A 23,533-nucleotide genomic window follows, 5' to 3' on the forward strand; every position below is an offset into this window, starting at 1 on the left:
ATGTACCTCTATTAGTTTTTTGGCTACAAACACTTTAACTTTTTATTGGCTTTGTTTTGAGTGCAGGATGAGTTTTGTTGTAAATAAAAGAATTGTTCCTGAAGACCTCCTCATCTGCCTCAAACTGCGTCTTCTTTCATCAACCCACTACCAACGCCGTTTTTCTGAGTAAAGGCCGGAAAATATACTGCAGCAGTAAAGATGGTTTCCCTGCCGAGATTTCTGCATCTATTTCAGAATGTGCCAATTTATATTCCTAAATCTTACTTTAAGTCAATTGATTCCATTATAATGCCTTTCATTTGGGGATATAAAGCACATAGGATCTCAAAAGCCCACCTTCAGAAATCAGAAATCCAGGGAGCATGGCGGCCTGGGGTTACCGTGTTTTTTACATTATTACTGGGCTGCCAATGCTAAAGTCATGGTGTATTGGCAATTTACATATGAAAAAGATGTTAGAATTGAACTGCCCCCCTGGTTGGCCATTGAAAAAAGCCTGGCCCCAAAAACTTATCTTACTGCACTCCTTTTCTCCTCTCCCAGACCACCTGCCTCCTTTAGAGGAGACCACTTTATTCTATCCAATGGCCAGAGAATTTGGAACCAAATTAGGAAGGCCTGTGAACTACCGAGCACGACCATACATGCCCCAATCTGGCATAACCATGCCTTCCCCCCATCGTTCACAGACTCAGCATTTAGAGATTGGAGCCGGAAGGGAATAGTAACAATAGAGGACCTTTACATAAATGGTCACTTTGCTTCATTTGATCAGCTAGTAACAAAGTTTTCACTGGCGAAAGCCCAATACTTTAGGTATCTACAGGTGAGGAACTATGTCAAACAGAATATACCATCCTCTGAGTCCCTACCCGCAGATGATTCACTGTCCGAAACTCTGCTAGGCCCATCAGAAGCTAAAAACCTGATTTAATCTTTTGTGGGAATATTTTTAGACCGGCAGGACAAATCCACTTTAAAAATAAAGCAAGCCTGGGAAAAATACTTAAACATTGGAATAGCTGACGATGTCTGGGAGGGAGCGCTAAAAAACATAAAATCCTGCTCTATAAACTCGAGGCTTCAGTTAATTAAATTTAAGGTCACACTCAGACTGCACTATTCCAAGGTTAAACTGCATAACTTCTTCCCAAATCTTTCACCTTTATGTAACAGATGTAAAATCGCCGAGGGTACACTTGCTCACCATTTCTGGGAATGTCCAAATCTTCACAACTTCTGGTGTCTTGTATTTGAATGGTATTCAAATGTTTTAAATGTCTCTTTAATTCCTGACCCGGAAACAGCTCTATTTGGATATTCAGCAGCCTTGGACAAACTGGACCATAATGCACGCACAATAATAATATATGGAATGGTAATCGCAAAAAGAGCCATCTTGAGGATGTGGAAATCGGACCTGGCCCCGAGGTTTGACGCGTGGCTGGGGGAACTGGTGGGCATCCTGCACGTAGAGAAACTGAAATACGAGCTGTCCGGCAGCATGCTGGGCTTCCTTGCCGTGTGGGGCCTGGTGTTGCAATACATCGGGGCCCGAAGCGTCTGACCCCCCTTAACAACAACACCTGCAATGGACATGAGTGGTGTGCCCCAGTTTAGTTTATTTTTCTCTTTTTGTTTCTGTGTGTGTATTTATAGCTTGTTTTCTTAATAATTAAATTTTTTTTGTCTGTCCGTGTGAGGGAGGGGGTGGGGGGTGGGGATTGGTTGTGTGTGTACAACTGTAAATATAAGTAAAAAAAAAAAAAAAGAAAAGAAAACCAGGCTCCGTTGAGTTTGCTTCGTAGTATACCCCTCTGGTCAACCATTTTGTATAAAGCAGCTCATTTTGTGTATACAACTCAAGATCCTGGCATTGCTCTGAGCAGGATGCTATGGTCTTCTCTCCATGCATGAATGCTGACCATAATCATCTGTATTGTCTTTTGAAACTAAGTAAAGATTTGTTTTCATTTTGGACTATAGTGATGTTTTCTTCAACAAAAAACTTCTTCCACAGCCACCGCCACATTCATACAAAAGTAATTTACATTGAGAGGCTGTGTGTGTGTGTGTGTGTGTGTGTGTGTGTGTGTGTGTGTGTGTGTGTGTGTGTGTGTGTGTGTGTGTGTGTGTGTGTGTGTGTGTGTGTGTGTGTGTGTGTATTTAATTTTCTATTCTATTATTATTTATTTGTTTAATGATTAGAAATAGAGTTCCACATTGCATGTAATACGGTTGTGTTCCCATTCTGGAACACAAGTCATCTCTGTACCTACAGTAACTCACAAAAGTGAGTACACCCCTCACATTTCTTCAAATATTTAATTAAATCTTTCCATAGGACAACACTGAAGACATGACACTTACAATGTAAAGTAGTCAGTTTACAGCTTATATAACAGTGTAAATGTACTGTCTCCTCAAAATAACTCGACACACAGCCATTAATGTCCAAAGTGCTGGCAACAAAAGTGAGTACACCCCTAAGTGAAAACGTCCGAATTCGGCCCAAAGTGTCAATATTTTGTGTGGCCACCATTATTTTTCAGCACTGCCGTAACCCTCTTGGGCATGGAGATCACCTGGGGCCTCATTTATAAAGCTTTGCGTGGGATTCACGTGGAAGCTGGCGTACGGAAGAAATGTAGGATATACGTGCGAACAAAAATATTCGGATTTATAAAACAGTGCGCACTCACGTCCTACGCCTGTTTCCCTTTATAAATCACAATCAACTCTAAATGTGGCGCAGCCTTTGCGGGCTTCACGTACCGCCCATATTTACCCATACATAGTCATCGACACGCCCGAATTAATATAATTTACTGAGTGCATGAAGGCGGTAGTGGCAATCGCCGACTGAAAGGGAAATGGAAAAATAGACTCCACACGGTGTGGATCACTGCGGTCACCCCGAAGTACCCGTTGGAGAAGTGGCGACCAGGGAAAATATAGTTTGGTGGCAGTGTGAGCGTAAAGGCGATAGAGTGCAGCCTGTGGCGATCTCTGTGAACGCTGTGGCCGAAATAAAAATAAGTGATCCGACATAAAAGTGGACGCAAACAAGTGCATATCCTCACACAACAGTGTTTGTGTCACGAGCGGGGGGCACTGAGACCCCCCATGAGATACAGATTCGGAGAATTCATCCCGGGGCAGTGGCGGGCGGCGGAGGGTTAATAATAAACTTCACAGTCCCTTTCAAAACACAATTGCGACGTGCTTAAACACAAAGAAAAACACATAGATAAAACGGACTAAAAGCCGTGAAAAAAATCACAGTAGCCTATGTGATGTACAGTAGGCTTATCATTAGTGTATGAAAAGGTGCACTCCTGTCTGCCTGATTGAGGCATCGAGAACAGCGTCAGTGTAAAAGTAATAGGCTGTATTCCACCTCAATATTATCAGAATTAATTCCACAACATGCAGATAGGTTATTCTTTAATAACTGCAGAGCTTATACGAACGTTGCTATTTGGTTTTTATTTGCACTCATATATCTCCGTTTGTAGGCTATTTAACATCCTAATTCGTTTTGTTTTTGTTGGTATCACTCCATGGAAAAATCCGTGGAGGCATTTGTTCATTAGTTGTAAGAATGGCTTCATCCGTTTTGCAAAGGAACTTCCAATATATGATAGACCTACATGGCTTATACTAGGCCTATCTGGATTAATTTTACACAAACACATTCACGTTCTCGCACTTCATACATGTGCCGACGGAGTCGCCGTTTCTCCTTTCTCCACTTTCTGTGCGTACGCATGGGTCAGAGTTTGCGTGGAGGACCGCACATCTCCCGTCAAGTTTGGTTTTTATAAATCCCAATATTTGCTTAGAAATTGGCGTGCGCCCTCTTCTGGGCGTACGCAACGTTTATAAATGAGGCCCCAGAGCTTCACAGGTTGCCACTGGAATCCTCTTCCACTCATTTATGACAACATCATTCGCTGGTGGATATTAGAGACCTTGCGCTACTCCACCTTCCGTTTCAGGATGCCCCACAGATGCTCAATAGGGTTTAAGTCTGGAGACATGCTTGGACAGGCCAAAACCTATACCCTCAGCTTATTTAGCAATGCAGTGGTCGTCTTGGAGGTGTGTTTGGGATCGTTATCATGTTGGAATGCCACACCTGTCTTTGTACTACCTCACCTGGTTGCCACCACACACGCTTGACACCATCTGAACCAAATAAGTTTATCTTTGTCCGATCAGACCACAGAGATGGTTCCAGTGATCCATGTCCGTAGTCTGCTTGTCTTCAGAAAACTGTTGGTGGGCTTTCTTGTGCATTATCTCTCAAATAAGTTTCCTTCTGGGACGACAGCCATGCAGACCAGTATGATGCAGTGTGTGGCGTATGGTCTGAGCACTGACAGGCTGACCCCCCACCCTTCAAGCCCTGCAGTAATGCTGGCAGCACTCATAGACCTATTTTCCAAAGCCAACCTCTGGATATGACGCTGAGCACATGCACTCAACCTTCGTAAACTGGGCTGCAGGGCAGTATTCCAACATGATAACGACCCCCTTCAAGACGACCACTGCATTTCTAAAGAAGCTGAGGGTAAAGGTTATGGCCTGTCCAAGCATGTCTCCAGACTTAAGCTGGAGCATCTGTGGGGCATCCTCAAATGGAAAATGGAGGACTTAAGGTCTCTAATATCCACCAGCTCCGTGATGTCGTCATGAATGAGTGGAAGAGGATTCCAGTGGCAACCTGTGAAGCTCTGGTGATCTCCATGTCCAAGAGGATTAAGGCAGTGCTGGAAAATAATGCTGGCCACGCAAAATATTGACGCTTTGGGCCCAATTTGGACATTTTCACTTAGGGGTGTACTCACTTTTGCTGCCAGCACTTTGGACATTAATGGCTGTGTGTTGAGGTTTTTTGAGGGGACAGTAAATTTACACTGTTATATAAGCTGTACACTGACTACTTTATATTGTAAGTGTCATGTCTTCAGTGTTGTCCTATGGAAAGATTTAATTAAATATTTGAAGAAATGTGAGGGGTGTACTCACTTTTGTGAGTTACTGTAGGTACAGAGATGACTTGTGTTCCAGAATGGGAACACAACCGTATTACATGCAATGTGGAACTCTATTTCTAATCAAAGTGAGATACTGTATATTCTGCAACAGTATTGTTTCTGCAGAGAAAATGCAGACACAGGAAGCATGGGGAGAAAGATGGGGTGGTGTGCAACACAAAGTTTGATTGGATTTCATCCAGTCTTCACCTCATGTAACTATGCCAAAAGGACTTGCTGTGAACAGGCTATTTTAAACCAACTGTCAAAACCTCCCTTTAGAGTCTAGAGGGACAAAAAAGGAGTTGATTGTGTTTGTGCTTCAAACATTTATTTTTTTTAACATTTTGACATTAACGATTCAGTAAACCAGGTTGTCCAACCTTTAATAACCTCACTATTCATCCGTCACATCGCCAGCTGTGTGCCCTTTATTTTTCCTCCTGGCCTCCAACATGACTGTATGACATGGGCTTAGCCCTGCATGGTGTTCCTGTTGACCTGTAACGCAGCAACTCGCACATAAATCCTCCTAATTGGACACTAGCTAACTCTGGCACGAACAGGCTCCAATTCAGCTCAGGATTTGTTTGTTTTTTGTTTTGTTTTTTTGTAAATACCTACAGTGACTTTGTTTAGAAACCCTATCTAATGATGACACCTATTGGTTCTAGCAGTAAACTTGACTTGTATGTCCCTGACATTTGGCAAGGAGGTGACAGTGCACTGAACTGAGCAGAGAAAAAATTAATGTACATGGTCTGAAAATGGATATAAGTGGGCACCATGACTACCCGTCGTGTCTGTTTTGTGATGAAGTGCTGAAAATAACCAGGTCACTATTATTGTAGATCATGTCCACATATTTAACAGTAACATTTCGTCTTCAAAGATTACTCACTCGCTGGTTTATGGTGTATAACAAACGAAAAGCCACAGCATGGCATCCCCATTAGCTAAACACGAAGCGATGTTCTTGTAGGAAAATAAAGATTTAAAAACACCCATTATCTATCAAGTCTCTTTTGAATTGCACCTGCAGTTGGAGTTTTGTCCTAAGTATCATGTATCATTAAGAAAGCCTTGCTGAAATAGTGTATCCATAGAAATTAATCCTGTCCCCCCCCCCCCCCCTCCCCCCTCCCCCCCGTTTAAATCTGAGCCAGTACCCTGCTGTCACAGGCCAGTTTTGGCTCTGATTAGGCCCACTCTGTCACAAGGGGCTAAGTGTGTGTGTGTGTGTGTGTGTGTGTGTGTGTGTGTGTGTGTTTTTGCTACTTGAGGAGAAACAGAACAAGCTGGCTGAGGGTTTGAACCTTGAGCTGAGACACACATAATACTATTAGACTGCACAGGTCTGCTGGGTTAATAATGTGGACCAACAAGGAAAAGGACAGCAGAGACCTGAAAGACACCTGCTGGCAGATCTTCAGTACGAGTTAAAACCTAAATTAGATGAAAGAAATGGCTTCCAAGTTATTATTATGGAGTGCACTGTATCTAGAATCAAAGGCTGTTCTTGTTAAAATTAAACTGATTAATCTGTTGGTTTATGGATAAGTAGGCTAACACAAAATAACATTTTGTTCAACTGGATATCACAGAAAAACACAATAGTTTGTGTGTCAATGGAAACCTACAGTAAGAATGCATATCAACCGTAATCTGTCTGAAGCAGCAGCTTTGAGAAAGCCTGCTGCTGCTGTGATTGCATGAATCAGTTTCTCATTGGAAGTTTGAAATCCCAAGCTCACAACAATCATAGCTCATAGAGGTCAGTCTAAATAGACTGTATCACATAGCTGCTACTGTGAATACGCTGAGGACAAAAAGGAGCAGCAAAAAGATTGTTTAACGGAGCCATCTAGTGGTACAATACTCAATTGCAACAGTTAATTCTCGGTTCACACACAAAATTCCGTTTTCATTTACTCCCGTCGTCTATCCATGCAAATATTTTTTATAATGTTGTAAGAAACAGTCCCTAGCTGACTGCATATTTTTATACATATTTTTTAGAGTAGATCTTAAAAGAAAATGTATATAATTGCCAATGGTTTAGGTTTTTAGATTAATACCTAATCTTTCAGGCAATCGACATATGAGAAAAAGCAATTATCAATCATTATTTAACCAACCATTTTTTCGTCCAGCCTCTCAGGGGACGATTCATTTCTTGTCTCCACTTTACCTCTCTGTAAATTAAACATCATTAAGGTTTGATCAAGCGGTTTCAAGACGCTCTGGAAAACTTTCTCGGGCATTTCTCAGACTAAATCTTATAGACCAACAAAACTACTTGTTGAACACGTTAAGCGTTAGTTGCATTCGTAATCCAGAGTGATGTCTAGACTGGTGACCCTTGTAAGATCTCTGCGTCTGCTTTTTGGCACATTTACTGTGAATTGTGTAGAGCACAATATGCAAATAAACTTTGAGTGTTGCTGTGTGGGAGATTTGATTCTTGCATGTTTTTTTTCGAAAATGTTTATGAATAACATATAATATACATTATATATTATTTTTTATCGCAGTATCAACTGTAGGCAGCCTGAGCTGATTGAAGAGAAAGCTTTGGGACTGGGCAACCTGGATGGTGGTAGTCCAGAGCTATTATGAAAAATATTCAGAAGGCTTCCAGACTTTCATCTGCATCATTCAATCATAAGCAAACAGTTGTTTCCATCAGAGGAATTATATTTTTATAAAAAAAATACTCTATTTACAAAGTGATACATAAAACACCCCCCCCCCCCCCCCCCCCGGACCTGTTCAGATCAGTATTTTGATCAACATTCAATATGAATTCTCTCTTGTACTGGTTTCGCCAATCGCAGTGGAAATAAAACAAAAATTGTATTCCCAGAACAATTCCAGCGCAGGAACCTGAAAGTAGAGAGCGAATAGATGAAGTCTTCAGACTGGAAGTAGTGTATTCCCATTCAAAGTTCCTGAATGGTGACTTAGGGCAGTGAAAACACTGAAATTCCCTGAACATCAGAGTCAAGATGATCTTAGATGCCATTTTTAGGAGGTAACCACTATAACATCAGTAGCAACAGTCGAGCAAGAGGGCGTCAGGGCAGACGTAACCGTGGTGACGGCAGCAGAAGATGCTGCTGTTGCGGTGAGCGCTGTGGCAGAGGGCTCAGCCAGGCGAGGGGGAAGTGGTTTGGAGATTTTGATGGGAACAAACATGTTAGACGCACAGTGCTCGCTCAGGTACGAGCCTCCTTTCTCCTCATAGTCCTGTTTGCTTATCCAGCCCTCCGCCCCTCCACTGGGTGAATGCTCCAAGGCCCAGTCTCTAGCCCCATACCAGGCATCCATGGCCGGTTGCTTCGCCATCGTCACCTGCAAATGAGTCAATCAGAGTTGAAATGTACAAGCGATTAGATTATCTGAAAAGTATTTGGCCAATTAAATCTAGGTAAAACAATCAACCAAGTATTCTTTTGTTCTCTTTGTATTTTCGATATAGACTTTATAAAGTACATGTTTCCATGTGGAAAAACACAACATAATTTAGGAACATTAATGAATAATTTGTGTTCTGTGGAAACAAACTAATCAAATAACAGTGCAAATGAATTGTATCTCCTCATATTTCTTTAAAATCTGACCTTTAAGTTATTTATAAATATTGCAGCTGTTTAGTTCAGAATGTGTGATGATTGACAGAGCTTTAAAAAAAAGATAAAGGCCACGTACATTAAAGTGTGACTGGAAAGGCCTCATGCACAACAGTTCTCTCTCCACTCTCTCCTTCATCCCGGGGTACTGCATGTTCCCTCCTGTCAGAAACACATTGCTCGCCAGCGCCTCCTGCTGCTCCGCAGTGTACCTGTCCCAAATCAGAGGTGGTCATTTTAATAAAAAAATTAATAAAAAAGGAGGTTAATATGCACGCATTTGTGTGATTAAAATAAAATAGGACAAGAGAGAAGTTGCAAAACCCATGTGTGAGTTAACTTTTATGTTTATATGCACCTGTCATACTGTATCATTACCTGGCCAGGACGTACTGCAGAGTCTCCATCAGTCCCATCTGGTCCTCTGCGGTGGGTGAAGGCTGGAACAGGATCTCTGGGCAGCGCAGACGCTCCGTACCCACAAACAGCTGGTGGTACTCTGCCATGTTGAACACGGGCTGGAGACAAGATTCAAGTTATTTTCTATGTATTGCCACCCTGGATTCTCTAAGTTTTGAGCAAATGAGCCATTTTCATACGTTTCCGGCACAACACACCACAGGACAAAAACGTTTTCTCACACATCCCATCATATATTAAACTGGCAGATAATTGCTTGTACAGCATGAATGAAGATGTCATTTATCTGTCCGTTAATTCCGTTGTCTCGTGCCTTTACCTGAACCACATTAGCGTGTTTTTCTGGCAGCGCGTCATCAGGGAAGTCGGGATCCATCAGCGCCACTCCGTCTCCCTCATCCATGGGCTGCTCCAGCTCAGAACCCTGGCAGAAAGCAACAGTCAGCAGTGTTGTGCCTGAACGCGTTCAATGAACGATCGTTAATTAACTCGTTCATATTGGGGGCAAACGTAAACTGAACGGACTGTTTTCTGCCTGATGAACGTTATTGCGTTTGTGAACGGCGCTCAGTTCGTCGTTCAATAGAGTGCCAGATTTCCATCGAAAACCCCGCTAAAACACACAGCAACAGGCCTTAATGTGTAGCGTAAAAAAAGCTGGCAACACCAGCCACAGAATCGCAGAAACGCCGCCTGCGTCATCAAAATTCTCTACGTTTTTTTTTTTGCCCCCAACGGAGCTTGCCAGGCACATCTGCCTGGCCAGCCCTATGTCCATGCACTATCCCTAACCGCGGGGGGCAGCGCTGCCTTCAAGGTTCAGTTGGGGGGATAAAACACCCATCAAAATGTGAAGCATGGAGGCAAAGCAAATGAAGGCATTTATTTCCAGTATTGCTTTCTATAGGCTACTTTTTAGTATGGACTGAAATGGAATTTGATGTGAATTGTTTCCAGGTTTGGAAAATTATTAAAATGGAAAAACATTTGCACCTTAAGGACTACTGTCCTTAAAAAAAGAACTATGAATTAGTTCATTTTTGAACTGTGAACTTAGTTCAAAATGTTTAACTATGAACTGAACTAGTTCATTTTAAAGTGTGTGAACTAGTTCACGTAGACAGTGAACTTTCCCAACACTGAGAGTCAGCTGCAACTACTGGACACATTGACCGCTGCAGACAGGATGTCTTACGTTTTATCTGTCATTCTCTGTAACGATATGCAGACTTTATTTATTTATTTATGTATTTATGTATGTATGTATGTATGTATGTATGTATGTATGTATGTATGTATGTATGTATGTATGTATTTATTTATTTATTTATTTATTTATTTATTTATTTATTTATTTATTTATTTATTTATTTATTTATTTATTCATTTAATATTTGACCTCAACTCAAGTGTCTCCTAGGCTGATCCGCTACTGTCATGACTGTTGTGAATTGAGAAATCAGAGTGCAGAGTGCATACATAAACACTGCTTGAATTACACTGCTATGTGCAATGGCAATAACCTGGCCAACTACCTCAAATAAACTGGACCTACATATCTATTGCCCCACCTGAGCAAATATAATTACAAAAAAGAACTATTTGAACTACATGTATATTATATATTTATTGACTTTTTATTGATTTTACTTTTTTTAAGTCCCTTTTAATTTTTTTTATTGTGTTATCTTTTAAGGTATGCTTTTGATTAGCATTGATGAAAAATCATCATTGATGAACGAGAAGTTGCACACCTAATCTGATACTTTTACAATGACAATAAAGGTATTCTATACTATACATGCAAGTGATACATGTACAGTGCCAAATAATTATTAAAGACAAAGTCAAGAGGACAACAAAACAACATTTCCCAATTATTATTTTTTTCTCTGGTTTTGCGGAGTAACACCCACCTCCGTCTTCCCCTCTGCTCCGTCGCTGTGCAGCAGCTTCTGTCTGCCCTGCTCCACAGCCAGCTGCAGTTTGTTGATGTAGGACTGCAGCTCCTCTGCTGAGTCCATGTTGAGCTCCACCAGGCTCTTATGAAAGTGATCCAACAGGCCGTCCTCCAACAGCTCCTGCACAAACACAGAAAACTCTCCACGCTCAATGTGCAGCTGCTATACACCAGCTGTGCCTCAGGATCACACCAGAGATTGAACATCAAATCAAAAGTGTTGTTAATAGAGCGTATTTTAATGGGTGGTGTTTTAAAGTCATTGTCGCAGCTGACAGGCCTAAGAGCCCTTTTATAGTTTGGCTCTTTGTTAATGTCAAATGAAAATGGGTTAAGTCTTTCCGACTCTATATTGAATATTAAAGGAGGGAGTCAGCAATTCTGGAGAATGCTTGTTCCCAGAATAAGTTTTTGTCAAAATCGTTGTATATCCCAACCAGTTCCGCTCCCTGTCCGTACTGTGTAAAAAACTGAGCTGATACACAGCCTAGTAAACTGGCATGTCGCTAGCAAGCTACGAGGGGGCCCATTGTTTACATACAATTTTGCTTACATATCACTTTACAGAGCCTAGACCAGGGGTGTCAAACATACGGCCCGCGGGCCGGATCCGGCCCGCGAGATGATTTGATCAGGCCCGCGACCTGTAGAGCATAAATTTCTGAGTATGTCAAAAAAAAAAGTAAGTCTCTAGCCCATTCCTGTGAGGAGTTATGAATTTTTAAAGAAATAACCGAAATGCTCACTCCTGCCGCTAGGGGGCAGCCTAAATAAAAAAAGCACATTTTAGCAACGTGGTAAATGGCAATCCTGCTTCACCGCTATTAATGTTTCCTCCAGTGCTTTATGGCAAAGTAAAAACCAAAAAAAAAACATTTTTATTTTTAGTACATTTATTTTATTACTTTTTAATAAAAATAAAACTATTTTTATTTTTAGTGCTGAACAATTAATGTACTAGCAAGCGCGGTGTGTCTGTGGCTCTGTGTGCGCAAAACGAGCAGGAGCATGCTAGTGTAGGCCTACAAGATTTATTTCCTAATTTTCAATGCTGCTTTATTTTTATGTTTTAAATTGGGAAAAACAAATTCCAAAACAACCAATAACCTCTGTATTTAAAAATAAATCAAAACAGTAGAAGTTGCACTTTTATTTAATTGTATTTTGTACAGTCTGCATGTTTGCACAAAATGTGTACCTGTACATATAATAAACAAAATTGGACAACTGTAAGGTCAGTGCCTGTTGTATTTGTGTATTCAAATAAACAGTTGTTTATTTCATTAGTGCACATTGGCATCTTTGAGCAAAATACCCCCAAAATTTTTGCTGCGGCGCTACGCGCCGCACCTCCTATTCCCATGGCCAGCAGCAACCTTTACTAAGACATTTCCTGGGGGGTACAGAGATCCCTTGTGATCCGTGATAATGTAGGTTGCAAATGTAGGCTGAGTGATAAAGCATATTACTGAAAAACAAAGTTAGGGATTTGGAGTTATTTTGCCATTATTTTACTAGTCCGGCCCACCTGAGATCAGAGAGGCTGTATGTGGCCCTCGAACCAAAATGAGTTTGACACCCCTGGCCTAGACTGTATAAACACCAGAGTGATATTCACTCATTTCGACAAAAAAAAAGATTTTGATAACAAGCATGCTCCAAAATCTGTGACTCCACCTTGAAGTCTTGTGCATATAAATGCCATTTGACGAACCTAAAAGGGGCTTCAGAATAAACCGGATGTGATAATATAGGTCCTTTCTTACCTGTACAGCCAGAAGTCTGTCTAGTCTCTCCTGGTCCTGCAGCAGTTTCTCCTCTCGCCTGCGAGCGTTGATCTCCTGAAGCCTTCTGAGCTGCTGAGCTCGTCTCTCGTGCCTCTCCTCCACACTCACGCAGCCGCCCGGCACCTTCGCCGTGAAGGGCAGCTGCATGCGGTGGACCTCATGCTCATAAAACTCTGGGCTGCGCCACTTCTCCAGCTCTGTGGGGAACACAACATAAGAGGGAGTTCAAATTAAAACTAAAATAATGTTAATTGTGTCTCTATTGCTTCACTGCAAAGACACAAGGAGAAAGTTGATGTCCATGTGCAGTTTATTAAGGTTGCTCAAAACAAAAACAAATCTTGAAAAAAATAAAAAATGTGGTAAGTAGTATATACGCAAATAATGTGTATGTGTTTTCATTTGAATATATATTTATTTGATTGTGTATGGTAAAAAAAGTAGGTGCGCAAGTGGCTCAAGTGTAGCATTAATTCTCAGTCCTTATTACAGCAGACCCGGGTTCGACTCCGGCCCGGGACGTTTACTGCATGTCTTCCTCCTCTCTCTCCTCTTTTCAACTCTTGATAAACAACTATCCAAACAACGTGAAAAAACTATATATATATATATATATATATATATATATATATATATATATATATATATATATATATATATATATATCTTTGTTTGCTGCTTCAAGTTGGAGTTTTAACTTGCCCAGAGAAGCTCTAAGTGTATAAATAATGTGTGTTTACGCTGTACATACTGTACCTTCTTGATAATCTACAGCGATGTAGCTGTGTTCGTGCAGCAGTTCCTCCACGCGGCTGAGTGTGACAGCGGCGAGGTGACCTGGGTATTTCAGCTGGAGGAGGCGCTGCAGGTAGGCCGCCGCCTGACTACCAGCTACATTCACGCGCTTACAGTTGGCAGCATCATACCTCGAAATCAAGACCAAATTATAATTAGACTCTATGGAAAGAAAATTGCAAAATGTGTATCACTGCTCTACATAGAGACAGAGAAAATAAGGAAAAACAATGTACTCAAGATGAAATCAAATTAACTTTAAAAAAAGGGCAAATACAGTACAGAATCTGTGTCTGTGAATCCTCACCTGCCGTTGATAACCGGCAGGATGTGTGAACAGTGGTAGCCCGAGGACAGGACCAGGCCTGTGTGTGGAGGCTGCAGGTTCCTTCCAGTGTTATGGTGGTAGAAACTGTACAAGGCATCCACGCCGTAGGAGACGTGCGGGACACCGTAGCACTCAAACAACAACTCGGACATCATCTGCCGACAGTGTAGTGGGTTGCAGGGAGCCTCTGTGAGCACAATAGGGTGATCCACACTGCCCTACAAAAGCAGAAAGAAAGTAATGCATCCGGTTTTCAGGATGGGTTACTTTGGTATTGCATGATTTTAAAAAAAAAACAGTAATTATTAAATGTTTTAAGTGCGCATTACTGTAATTCAGACACACTGAATTTTGTTACAAAAACACTTGGGGAAATCGATTGGATTATTTGATCATTCCTTGCTCTTTCTGAGTGAGACATATAAGGATGCAAAGGAAAGATGCAAGTGAGGAACTGGGATACATCCAGACACAACATCAGTATGTGCCCTTGCCCTAAAATGTAAAAGTTGTATTATTAGTATGTGCTGCTTTGCTGGTAGTACAATATCAACAGAAAAACAGGTTTCATAAATGATAATTTAAATTTTTCTCAGGAGTTGAACTTCTAGATTAGAATGATACTGACTTTGATTGTTTTGTTATTACTATCATGGTCTTTCTTATCAACGTCAAACATGCAACAAGTTGTGCTTTTCTATCTTTATTAATTCAGTCTATAATAGTAGGCCTAATGCTCGATCAGATAAGACAAGTTGTGGAGGCTTATTGGCTGGATCATGCAAAGTTTGCCACCGGAAGTCCCGCACCTCTGAAGCGATGCCAAGATGAGTAAACACATGGTCGAAGATGAGCTCCTGGATCTCGAAGTTGACCACCACGTTTCGGTCGAACTGGCTCTTGAGCAGCCAGCGCAGCGGCTCCAGGTTTGGGATATCGTTGCCTATCTGGGTCTCGCTGCGGGCCGCCCCTCTGCTGCGCGCCGCCACAGACCTGAAGACCACACGCGGGGAATCGAGCTCCGGAGCCGCCCAGCCAGCCCGGGTCTGGAAGGAGCCGTTGTCAATCACTATCGGGGCGGGCGCATAGGGCGCACACTGGGCGGGCAGCTCAAATATCGGATCAGGGGAGCATTTACTGTCCTGAAATGAGAAAATTTGATAAACCGGGTCCTCTTTGGAAGCCATTTTGTAAGTGTGTCGCTGAGAAATACCGCCGAGTGGAAGCAAGGTGACGCCTACTTATAGTTCCTAATATAAGGCTAATTTACAACATTTATTTAAGTAAACACCGTTTTTTTTACAACATAGGAACACATGCCAGGGGAAATACAAATATCCTTAAAAAGTTAATCCACATTAAACAAAATATAGGCTAACAAATTATGAGACCACATAGAAATTGTTTTCATGCCTTTAAGTAGGCCTATTGGAAGACGATCGTATTGTGTCTAAAAATGGTCAAGCTCGTTTTTGAAAGCAGTAAAGGCGGGTTTAGAATGAAGTTATCTAAATCTGCATTTATGGATATGGAATTTGGAAAGAAGAAATGTAAAAAAAAAAAAAAAAAAAAAGTAGGCCTAACACACGTCATCTACGGAGCCCCCTAGCGTAGTAGCCTACGTAATTCTGTGTAGAGCAGAAAACAAAAACAATTCACTTTAAATGTTCATGTTCATGTTTAAAATGTGACCGTTTCTTAAACTCCAACAGTGACAAAAAAAATCCTTCTTCCACATTTTTTATCAACAATTTTTCTATTTTCAGCTAATCATTCCCTGTTTATCTAGCCTGGTCCAACCAGACCATCGTAGGCTACTACATTTGTACAGAAGACTACTGAAGTGAAATGAAAATTGAGCGGAAGTAGGAAGGCATGCAGGCGGAGCCAGGCTACTGTTTATCTGCACTGCAGCTAAAGTTTGTATCAGTAGGCCTAACTATTCATGTGAATTTTGGAAATTGTACTTTCTACCACCAGAGGTCGTACTTTACTGTAGCCGAATCCCTGTTAAATTAGATACTGAATAATGCTGAGTAGATTATTATGATAAGACTTTTGTATGAGCGTTATATGATTGCATGTATTACTCTAATATATTGTATTAATCTTGGCACTGCTCTGTAGAAAAGTGTCGTTTATTCTATATTGAAGCCTCACTTTACCTCTTAAATCTCACAGATGCATTGAGTGGCCAGTTGGTGGGCCTACAAACTCTTGTTATTGTTCAACCCCAAATAACATAATTATATCTCTATCGATTTGATGGAAAGGTGCAGCTGTAATTCTGAGCCAAACATCTTTCTACAGAGCTGTTTTCAATCTGTTTGCAATCTGAATAGAGAAATGGATGGGTCCATAGCTAAACTACATTTAAATCATGTGAACAGACATTTCCCCTCAGGCCCTGTGAGATCCCTGATTTCCTCCAGTCTGCCATCCTGTTAGTCTCAGCTGACCGACTGAGGCCTCAGCTGGTGATGTGGGACACCTGCACACTGTACGTCCCAGTCTGCTTTAATTTAGACCATTCAGTTGAGGCACGTGTTGTTGTTTGCACATTCTCAAACAGATTAAGAGTAGTTGATGATGTGTAGTACAGTATATTCAGCAAATCACAACCACTACCAGGTTACAAGTTTGCACATGTGGATTGACATTTTTTGTTATCCTCAATTGTCATAAATAGGGAGATGAATTCCCCTTTCTCTAAACTAGCAACACAGAACATTTGGATTTCATTCATAGCATACCTCAAAAATGTAATTTTGCAACTCAATTATCAACTCTAACTATATTTAAAAGGTTTGGTTGTGTGGATTAATCTTTTTTTACAAAAATATTTTTCAATTGTTTCTAATTGTATCACATTTCTGTGAATCAATAAGCAATTGCATAACTCTTTTTTTTGATAGTATGTTTCATAAATGATTGTTGCAATGCTGCAACATGTATCTGCTGATTCAAATATGTCAGGCATTTGGTTTATGAGGTAATGTGCAAGACACACCATGTCCATAGTGCAGTATTGGCTTCAGACTCCAAGTGTGTGTGAGTGTGTGTGTGTGTGTGGGGGGGGGGGGGGGGGGGGTTACTGTATGAAGCTTGATGGTGTGTCACTGAAGCAAGAGCACAGTTCACTGCTCAGGCACAAAGCTCTAAGTGACTGCCGTCCCCCTCCTCCTGATGCTAATAAGCAAATCTGGGTCAGCTCACTCTCTCAAAAACACAAATACACATGGCTACCCACTGGTAAGACACACACACACATTCACATCTACACTATACACAAATCCCCACCCACACACAAACACACACACATAAGGTCACAAACTCATACAAATACACCCCCATCTAGTTTCTCTCCTTTCGAACACACACACATTCCTCCGAGGAGGCAATATTTGACATTGCGCCGCTGTCCGTGCTTGACGCTTGCAGCTCTCTGCTTGTTGTGCTTGTCATCCAGGCGGCGGTGATGAGGTGCAGGGGAACTAATACGCTACAAGCATCCTCCATTTTGTGAAGGAATGTTATTTCCCACTGAAAGGGTCAACTCTGTTTAATGTTTATGGATAACACAGTGATTTAAGGAAGGCATTCATTATTATTTTTTGTTATTATCCATTATATATGTTATTAATCACAGTATATATTCATTATATATATATAAATGTATATATATATATTCATTATAAATGTTATTACTATAAAATATATATACATATTATATATACATATTATATATATATAATTAAATGTTAAATAGACAGGAACATGCTGCTGGATTTATGGAGGATTAATCAATTCTGATAAAAAATACTGTATGTAAGGTATTCCATAGAACCCACTTTTCTAAAGCCAAGTTGGCAGAGATTTACCCTGACGTAGACGATAGCTGCAACCGGTGTGGCTTTGCCCTGGCTGACCACAGTCATATGTTTTTTCTATGTCCAAGACTGTACAATTGTTGGTGTTCTGTCTTCAAAACACTGTCTGACGTCCATCAGCTTCGGCCATGTCCTTTAACAGCCATTTTTGGGGTCCCCCTGGTGCCTCCTGCCCACTCTAGACTGCAGGCAGATGTTATTGCTTTTTCGACTCTTCTGGCTCGGAGAAGAATACTTTTTGAGTGGATGTCTCTAAAGCCTCCCCTGTTTTCTTCTTGGTTGAGCGATGTTGTGTTTTTTGTTAAACTTGAGAAAATTAAATATTCTGTGAAAGGTTGTTTGTACAAATTTGATTGTACATGGCTCACCTTTATTTCATATTTCAATAAGTTAAGTTCACTCCCCAATTTTTAACAAATAACACTGTATTGCATTGTCTTGTACTTTTTTAAATATGTTTTTATTTATTTATTTTTATGTCACTTCAGAATGTCCAAGGATTGTTTGGGGTGTGGGGTGGGTGGGGGTTATAAATGTTTGATGTGTGTTTGATTTTTTTTTTTATTCAATAAAAATTGTTCATGGAAAAAAAATACTGTATGTTTCATGATGCACTCTTTTTTCCAATTATTGATTATTGACAACATACTGACATACAAGGAACAAGTCCCCCAAAATGTCTCAAACAACTCCACTTCAGATTATTATTATTTTACACCGGCTTTCAATTCAATTCAGAATCCCATTCAACCTTCTTGTGATCACGTTTAGAGCCTTCATGCTATAGGCACATGCATTAAGGACCTACGTCTGCAGCCCTACATCACCAGTAGGGGTCTGCACTCGTCTGATTGATGTATTTAATGTCAGTTGCTTTGTTTGATCTTCTGTATTTTATTATGAAGCACGTTGTGATCACTACTGTTGAAAGGTGTTATATGAATGAACTGTCTTAGGAGCATCAATTCTGATCTAACATATTGGAATGTCAATTGAGTAAGGTTTTGCTTAAATCAATCCAACTTGTGTTTGTCTCTACATATCATCATTTCACAGGAGCAATAAAAAGAATATTATTATTAAGAGAAAAAATAAAAGGAGGGTGTGTATGTGTGTGTGTGTGTGTGTGTGTGTGTGTGTGTGTGTGTGTGTGTGTGTGTGTGTGTGTGTGTGTGTGTGTGTGCGCTTGTGTGTGGGAAGGAAGGAATGACTGATGAAGGAAGAGAGAGCTCAGTCAGTTTATGTAACGACCCTGACTCTGAGCACTTCTGATATATAAGAACCACACTGCGGACAAAACCCCTACAACCTCCATGACTCTCCTCGTCACTCTGTCACGCCTACAAACACACACATACACACACACACACACACACACACACACACACACACACACACACACACACACACACACACACACACACACACACATCCTCTTCCAGGCACAAACACTGTTCAAATACGTACACTCGTTTTGTCTTTCTCTCTTTCCCCCCATCAGACACACACACACACACACACACACACACACACACACACAGTCTGTCACTACCACTCTCTTCAGTCTCTGGCCCTGTGAGCCCAGCAGATCTTTTTGGGCCATAGAGTGATTAATGTGTTTGTGCACCTGTCACTATTCATGCATTCATGTGTGCAAATGTGTGTGTGTGTGTGTGTGTGTGTGTGTGTGTGTGTGTGTGTGTGTGTGTGTGTGTGTGTGTGTGTGTGTGTGTGTGTGAGTTTGTGGAAAGGGTATTTCTAAACATACAATACAATCCATATTTATTTGTGTGTGTGTGTGTGTGTGTGTGTGTGTGTGTGTGTGTGTGTGTGTGTGTGTGTGTGTGTGTGTGTATGTTTATGTGTGTCTGTGGGTCTTAGTAAATCTTTTTCATTTAGCACTTTTATCCCCAAAAATTTAAAATGTTTGCTTCTCATTGACTCATTGAATTCACAAACACCTTTTTTGGGCTATATTTATTTATTTTTACTGAATATATTTTTCAATGCTCATCTTACAGATTTTATTTAGTGGGCAAAATATGTTGTACATAGTTTGAAGAGACATTAAACAGGTGCTTATTTATAAGTAGTCAATCACTTTGGTTTCAATTTCTTGTAACAAAGCCTTGTTACAAACAACATTATCAAGTGCCATTGAGCCTACACAAAGAGTACCAGGTCACTAAAACTGAGCTCAATGAAACTCATCATGAGTTTTATTATTCATCCATATTCTTTTCCAACTGAGACTGAAAAAGAAAAAAAATTGCCTAAATGGCTGATGTGAAAAAGTCTTATTTTGATGGAAGGAAATCTGATCTTTTGTAATCTATCATTAAACATGTGTTTGGCTACTTGACTTTTCTGCTGTTGGCTTTTCTTTTGTCATTCACTAGTCGGACAAAGGTTTTCCTATTTTCATCCGGTAGTCCATGCTTTTTTTAAGACAAAATAAAATAACCGGTGCTGAGAAAATCTCCCTTCTCCAAAATCTCAACACACTCCCACACGTGCACACACCCTGTCCAATTACTGTGGCCATGGCAACTATCAGAGATTATTGCTTCCAGTCAGCACCGCACGAGACTCTACGTATAAGCCCCTCCGTATCTCAGGCCTCCACACACACACACACACACACACACACACACACACACACACACACACACACACACACACACAAACAAACGGGACCGGGTGTGCTTACGCTCTCCTTTTCTGAGTGCCTGCCTATCTTACTGTCTAACTCTCTCTCTCTCTCTCTCTCTCTCTCTCTCTCTCTCTCTCTCTCGCGCTCTCTCTCTCTCTCACACACACACACACACACACACACACACATTCACTCACACAAACGTCGAATTAATCCTTCTCTTTGTAGCCTTAGAAGCTAAATTGGTCGCCCCAGCAACCAATCTACAAGCTCTTTCAGGGGGAAAAAAAGCGGACTGAAAATCCGTTGTGTCACGAGGGAGAAGCTTGGAAATACATATTTCGTGTTGGAGAAAGTATAGCCTATTGTATTGTTATTTACAGTATATTCAATATTGTGTTAATCATAATTCACATTTGCAAAACTATTGTAGCCTATATTCCTACAGCATTATTTTCTCTATAGTCTGGGCCTACGTGTCTATATTTCACATTTCTCCATTGATGTGGAGGCAGTTTCATTTTTCCAGACTTGGACTGAGGCAGTGTGTATCGTCCGTGCTTGCGTTTTCGTGCGCGCGTGTGTGTGTGTGTGCGTGTGTGTGTGACATTTGCAGCCGATCCTCTGTCCCAGCGTTAGCACGGGCGTGGGTTGTGCATGATGGGGGAGGGAGAGATGCCTCAAGGTCTCTCTCCCTATTTCCTCACTGCCCTACACACACACACACACACACACACACACACACACACACACACACACACACACACACACACACACACACACACACACTCGCACATACCCCCAGACATGGATGACACACACTCACTAACAAACACTGTGTTGGCCTGAACACAAATAGCAGCTGGCAAAGCAGCTCAAGCCAAGCATGAAAATATACGGAACTTTCTCTGTCCTCTGGCTGCATTCTAAATTTAGACCTCTCGTCCATGTTACGTTTTGTGTCTTGCGATGCTGCTCATCAAATAGCCTACTGCCTTGCGTTTCTCTATGCGTGTTTCTGTCCGCATCGTGACTATATTTAATTGAAACTTTGAGAAAAACTTTCTCAAATATTTTTATTTTACCGACCTTCAATTAGCAGACATTTCCATTTGTCTTTTATAGCTCTTAAATGGCAACTGTAAGAGAAACCTTGATTTTTCAACCCTCCTGCCACAGTGGGCTACATTTCTGCAAGCAGCCTGCAAAAATGCGATGACAGTTTTGCTCAGCCATGTCACAGCAGATTATGCAGGCACAGGCGAGGTGCTGCGTATTCCCGAGGATTAGAGCTGAGGTGGCGGTGAAATATATCTACCCCTGAGATTCTTTTCCTCTGCGCAACATTTCGCTAAACGAAGCCTCCCCACAAAATAAAAAACACTATATTTATAAGGCCATCAGATGTAGTGCAAGGTGTTGAATGGGCTTTAATTCTGTGTGAAAGAAAAAAGGCTGATCCTTTCTCTTTCCTCTTCTTTTCTTTTGTGTATTTTTAGGAGCTGTCCGTGGTGCTGTCGGTGCACTGCTGCAGAATGTTCATCACATCAGCAACGAGTTGCGTCCCTGCACAGCCTGCTGGACGTGCTGATCTGGAATCAAGCTGTTAAATGAGCAGGAAACTTCAAATCTGTATAACATTAACGTGATTATTCAAACACACAGGTCCGGGCTAACAGTGTCATTTATTTTGAAAACATTGTGAAGGCGCTGGGAAATAGGCCTAGTTGATCAGGTTCTTCACATGGACACAGAGAATATGTGAGATGGGAAATGAAATAAAACATTAATGGAAAACGCATTAAAATAGACTACTTTTATCCTTTAGGCCTGCATATAATTGATTCATAATTCTTTTTTAATTTTTATTATATTAACGAACCGTAGAACATAAGGCCGTGTGCATTACATTACAGAAAATACCCATGAAATGTGTGCACTACTGTTGGCTGTGTGCATAGAGGCGTCACGCGGTCTGATATGCGTTCTCGTGTTACAGATGAGTAGATTGGGTAACCGTTTTTCGTAACGAAAAATATTAGAGAATTCTTTCACAAATAGCCTAGTCTGTCTTGTTCACTTATCTGTAATTTTAGGCTATTTGCCGTATTAAAAGATACCAAGTAATAATGCAATGTAAGACAGTCTATATTCAAAATGTATCCCAGGCTATATTTTAACCTTTATCAAATGAATATATTTTTATGTCTAAAAATATATATTTTTAATTCGATACATTATGATAAATGGATGCGTGTTAGCAAGCCTATCTATTTTGGAAACAGGCATGGCGCGTGCTGCTTTGTTGATGCAGTGTCTCGCGACCTGTTGACAGGCGGCAACATGAAAGCATGCAGGTGAAATGTTTGATCCCTTCATTCATGCATAATGTCAGTCAGGGGCGATTCTGTTGTAGGCCCACTGGTGCTTTGAAATGGCCTGTCCGTTTTTTCCCTTGTAATTACCCCCCCCCCCCCCCCCCCCCCCTCTCTCTCTCTGCCATCCGTGACAGTTGTCCTTGTGGGCGCGAGCCGTTGCACATGCGATGAGCATGCGCCATCCTTTCTCCCTCTCTCTCTCTCTCTCTCTCTCTCTCTCTCTCTCTCTCTCTCTCTCTCTCTCTCTCTCTCTCTCTGCACTGGGTGATGCAGTCAGAGATTCACCACCAGGACCCCCAAACTGACAGAACAGCATAAGAAGGGGAAAAAAGTCGGATTTTTATTTTCGTTTGTTTCTCTGTTTCGACGTTGAGGCAGAGGCCAAGGACTGTTTCTGAGGGAGTATACTATGGATGAGCAAGCCAAGAAAAACGGCTGAGGATTTGTAACGGTTAGGGTGAAACGGTTAGGCTGCAGTTTGCTGGTTGTGTTACTCCGCGAAGACGTCAAAGAGGCAACAGGCATGACTTTACAGTGAGGCTGGTGGGGGGAAAACAAATTAATCGCCCTGCATGCATTTGCCTCTCTGCTTTTTAATTCTGTAATATCGTTTCCAGTGGAAGAACTTGTTTTATTTTGATAAAG

The 23,533-nt window shown here is 41.2% G+C and overlaps 1 protein-coding gene across 1 annotated transcript; it reads right to left on the bottom strand.

The window, feature by feature from the left end:
- Positions 1-7,818: 7,818 nt before the first annotated feature.
- On the bottom strand, positions 7,819-15,154 carry actr5 (actin related protein 5; the record flags this gene model as incomplete). The annotated part of the gene is made up of 9 exons (XM_080030847.1): positions 7,819-8,399; positions 8,757-8,889; positions 9,056-9,195; positions 9,417-9,521; positions 11,014-11,178; positions 12,824-13,041; positions 13,601-13,770; positions 13,947-14,185; positions 14,777-15,154. 9 exons carry the CDS (start codon positions 15,152-15,154, stop codon positions 8,073-8,075), a joined length of 1,875 nt encoding a protein of 624 aa, XP_079886973.1. The 3' UTR covers positions 7,819-8,072.
- Positions 15,155-23,533: the final 8,379 nt, after the last annotated feature.

This window comes from Ammodytes marinus (assembly GCF_949987685.1).
Source record: "Ammodytes marinus genome assembly, chromosome: 7".
NCBI classification, from domain to species: domain Eukaryota; kingdom Metazoa; phylum Chordata; class Actinopteri; order Uranoscopiformes; family Ammodytidae; genus Ammodytes; species Ammodytes marinus.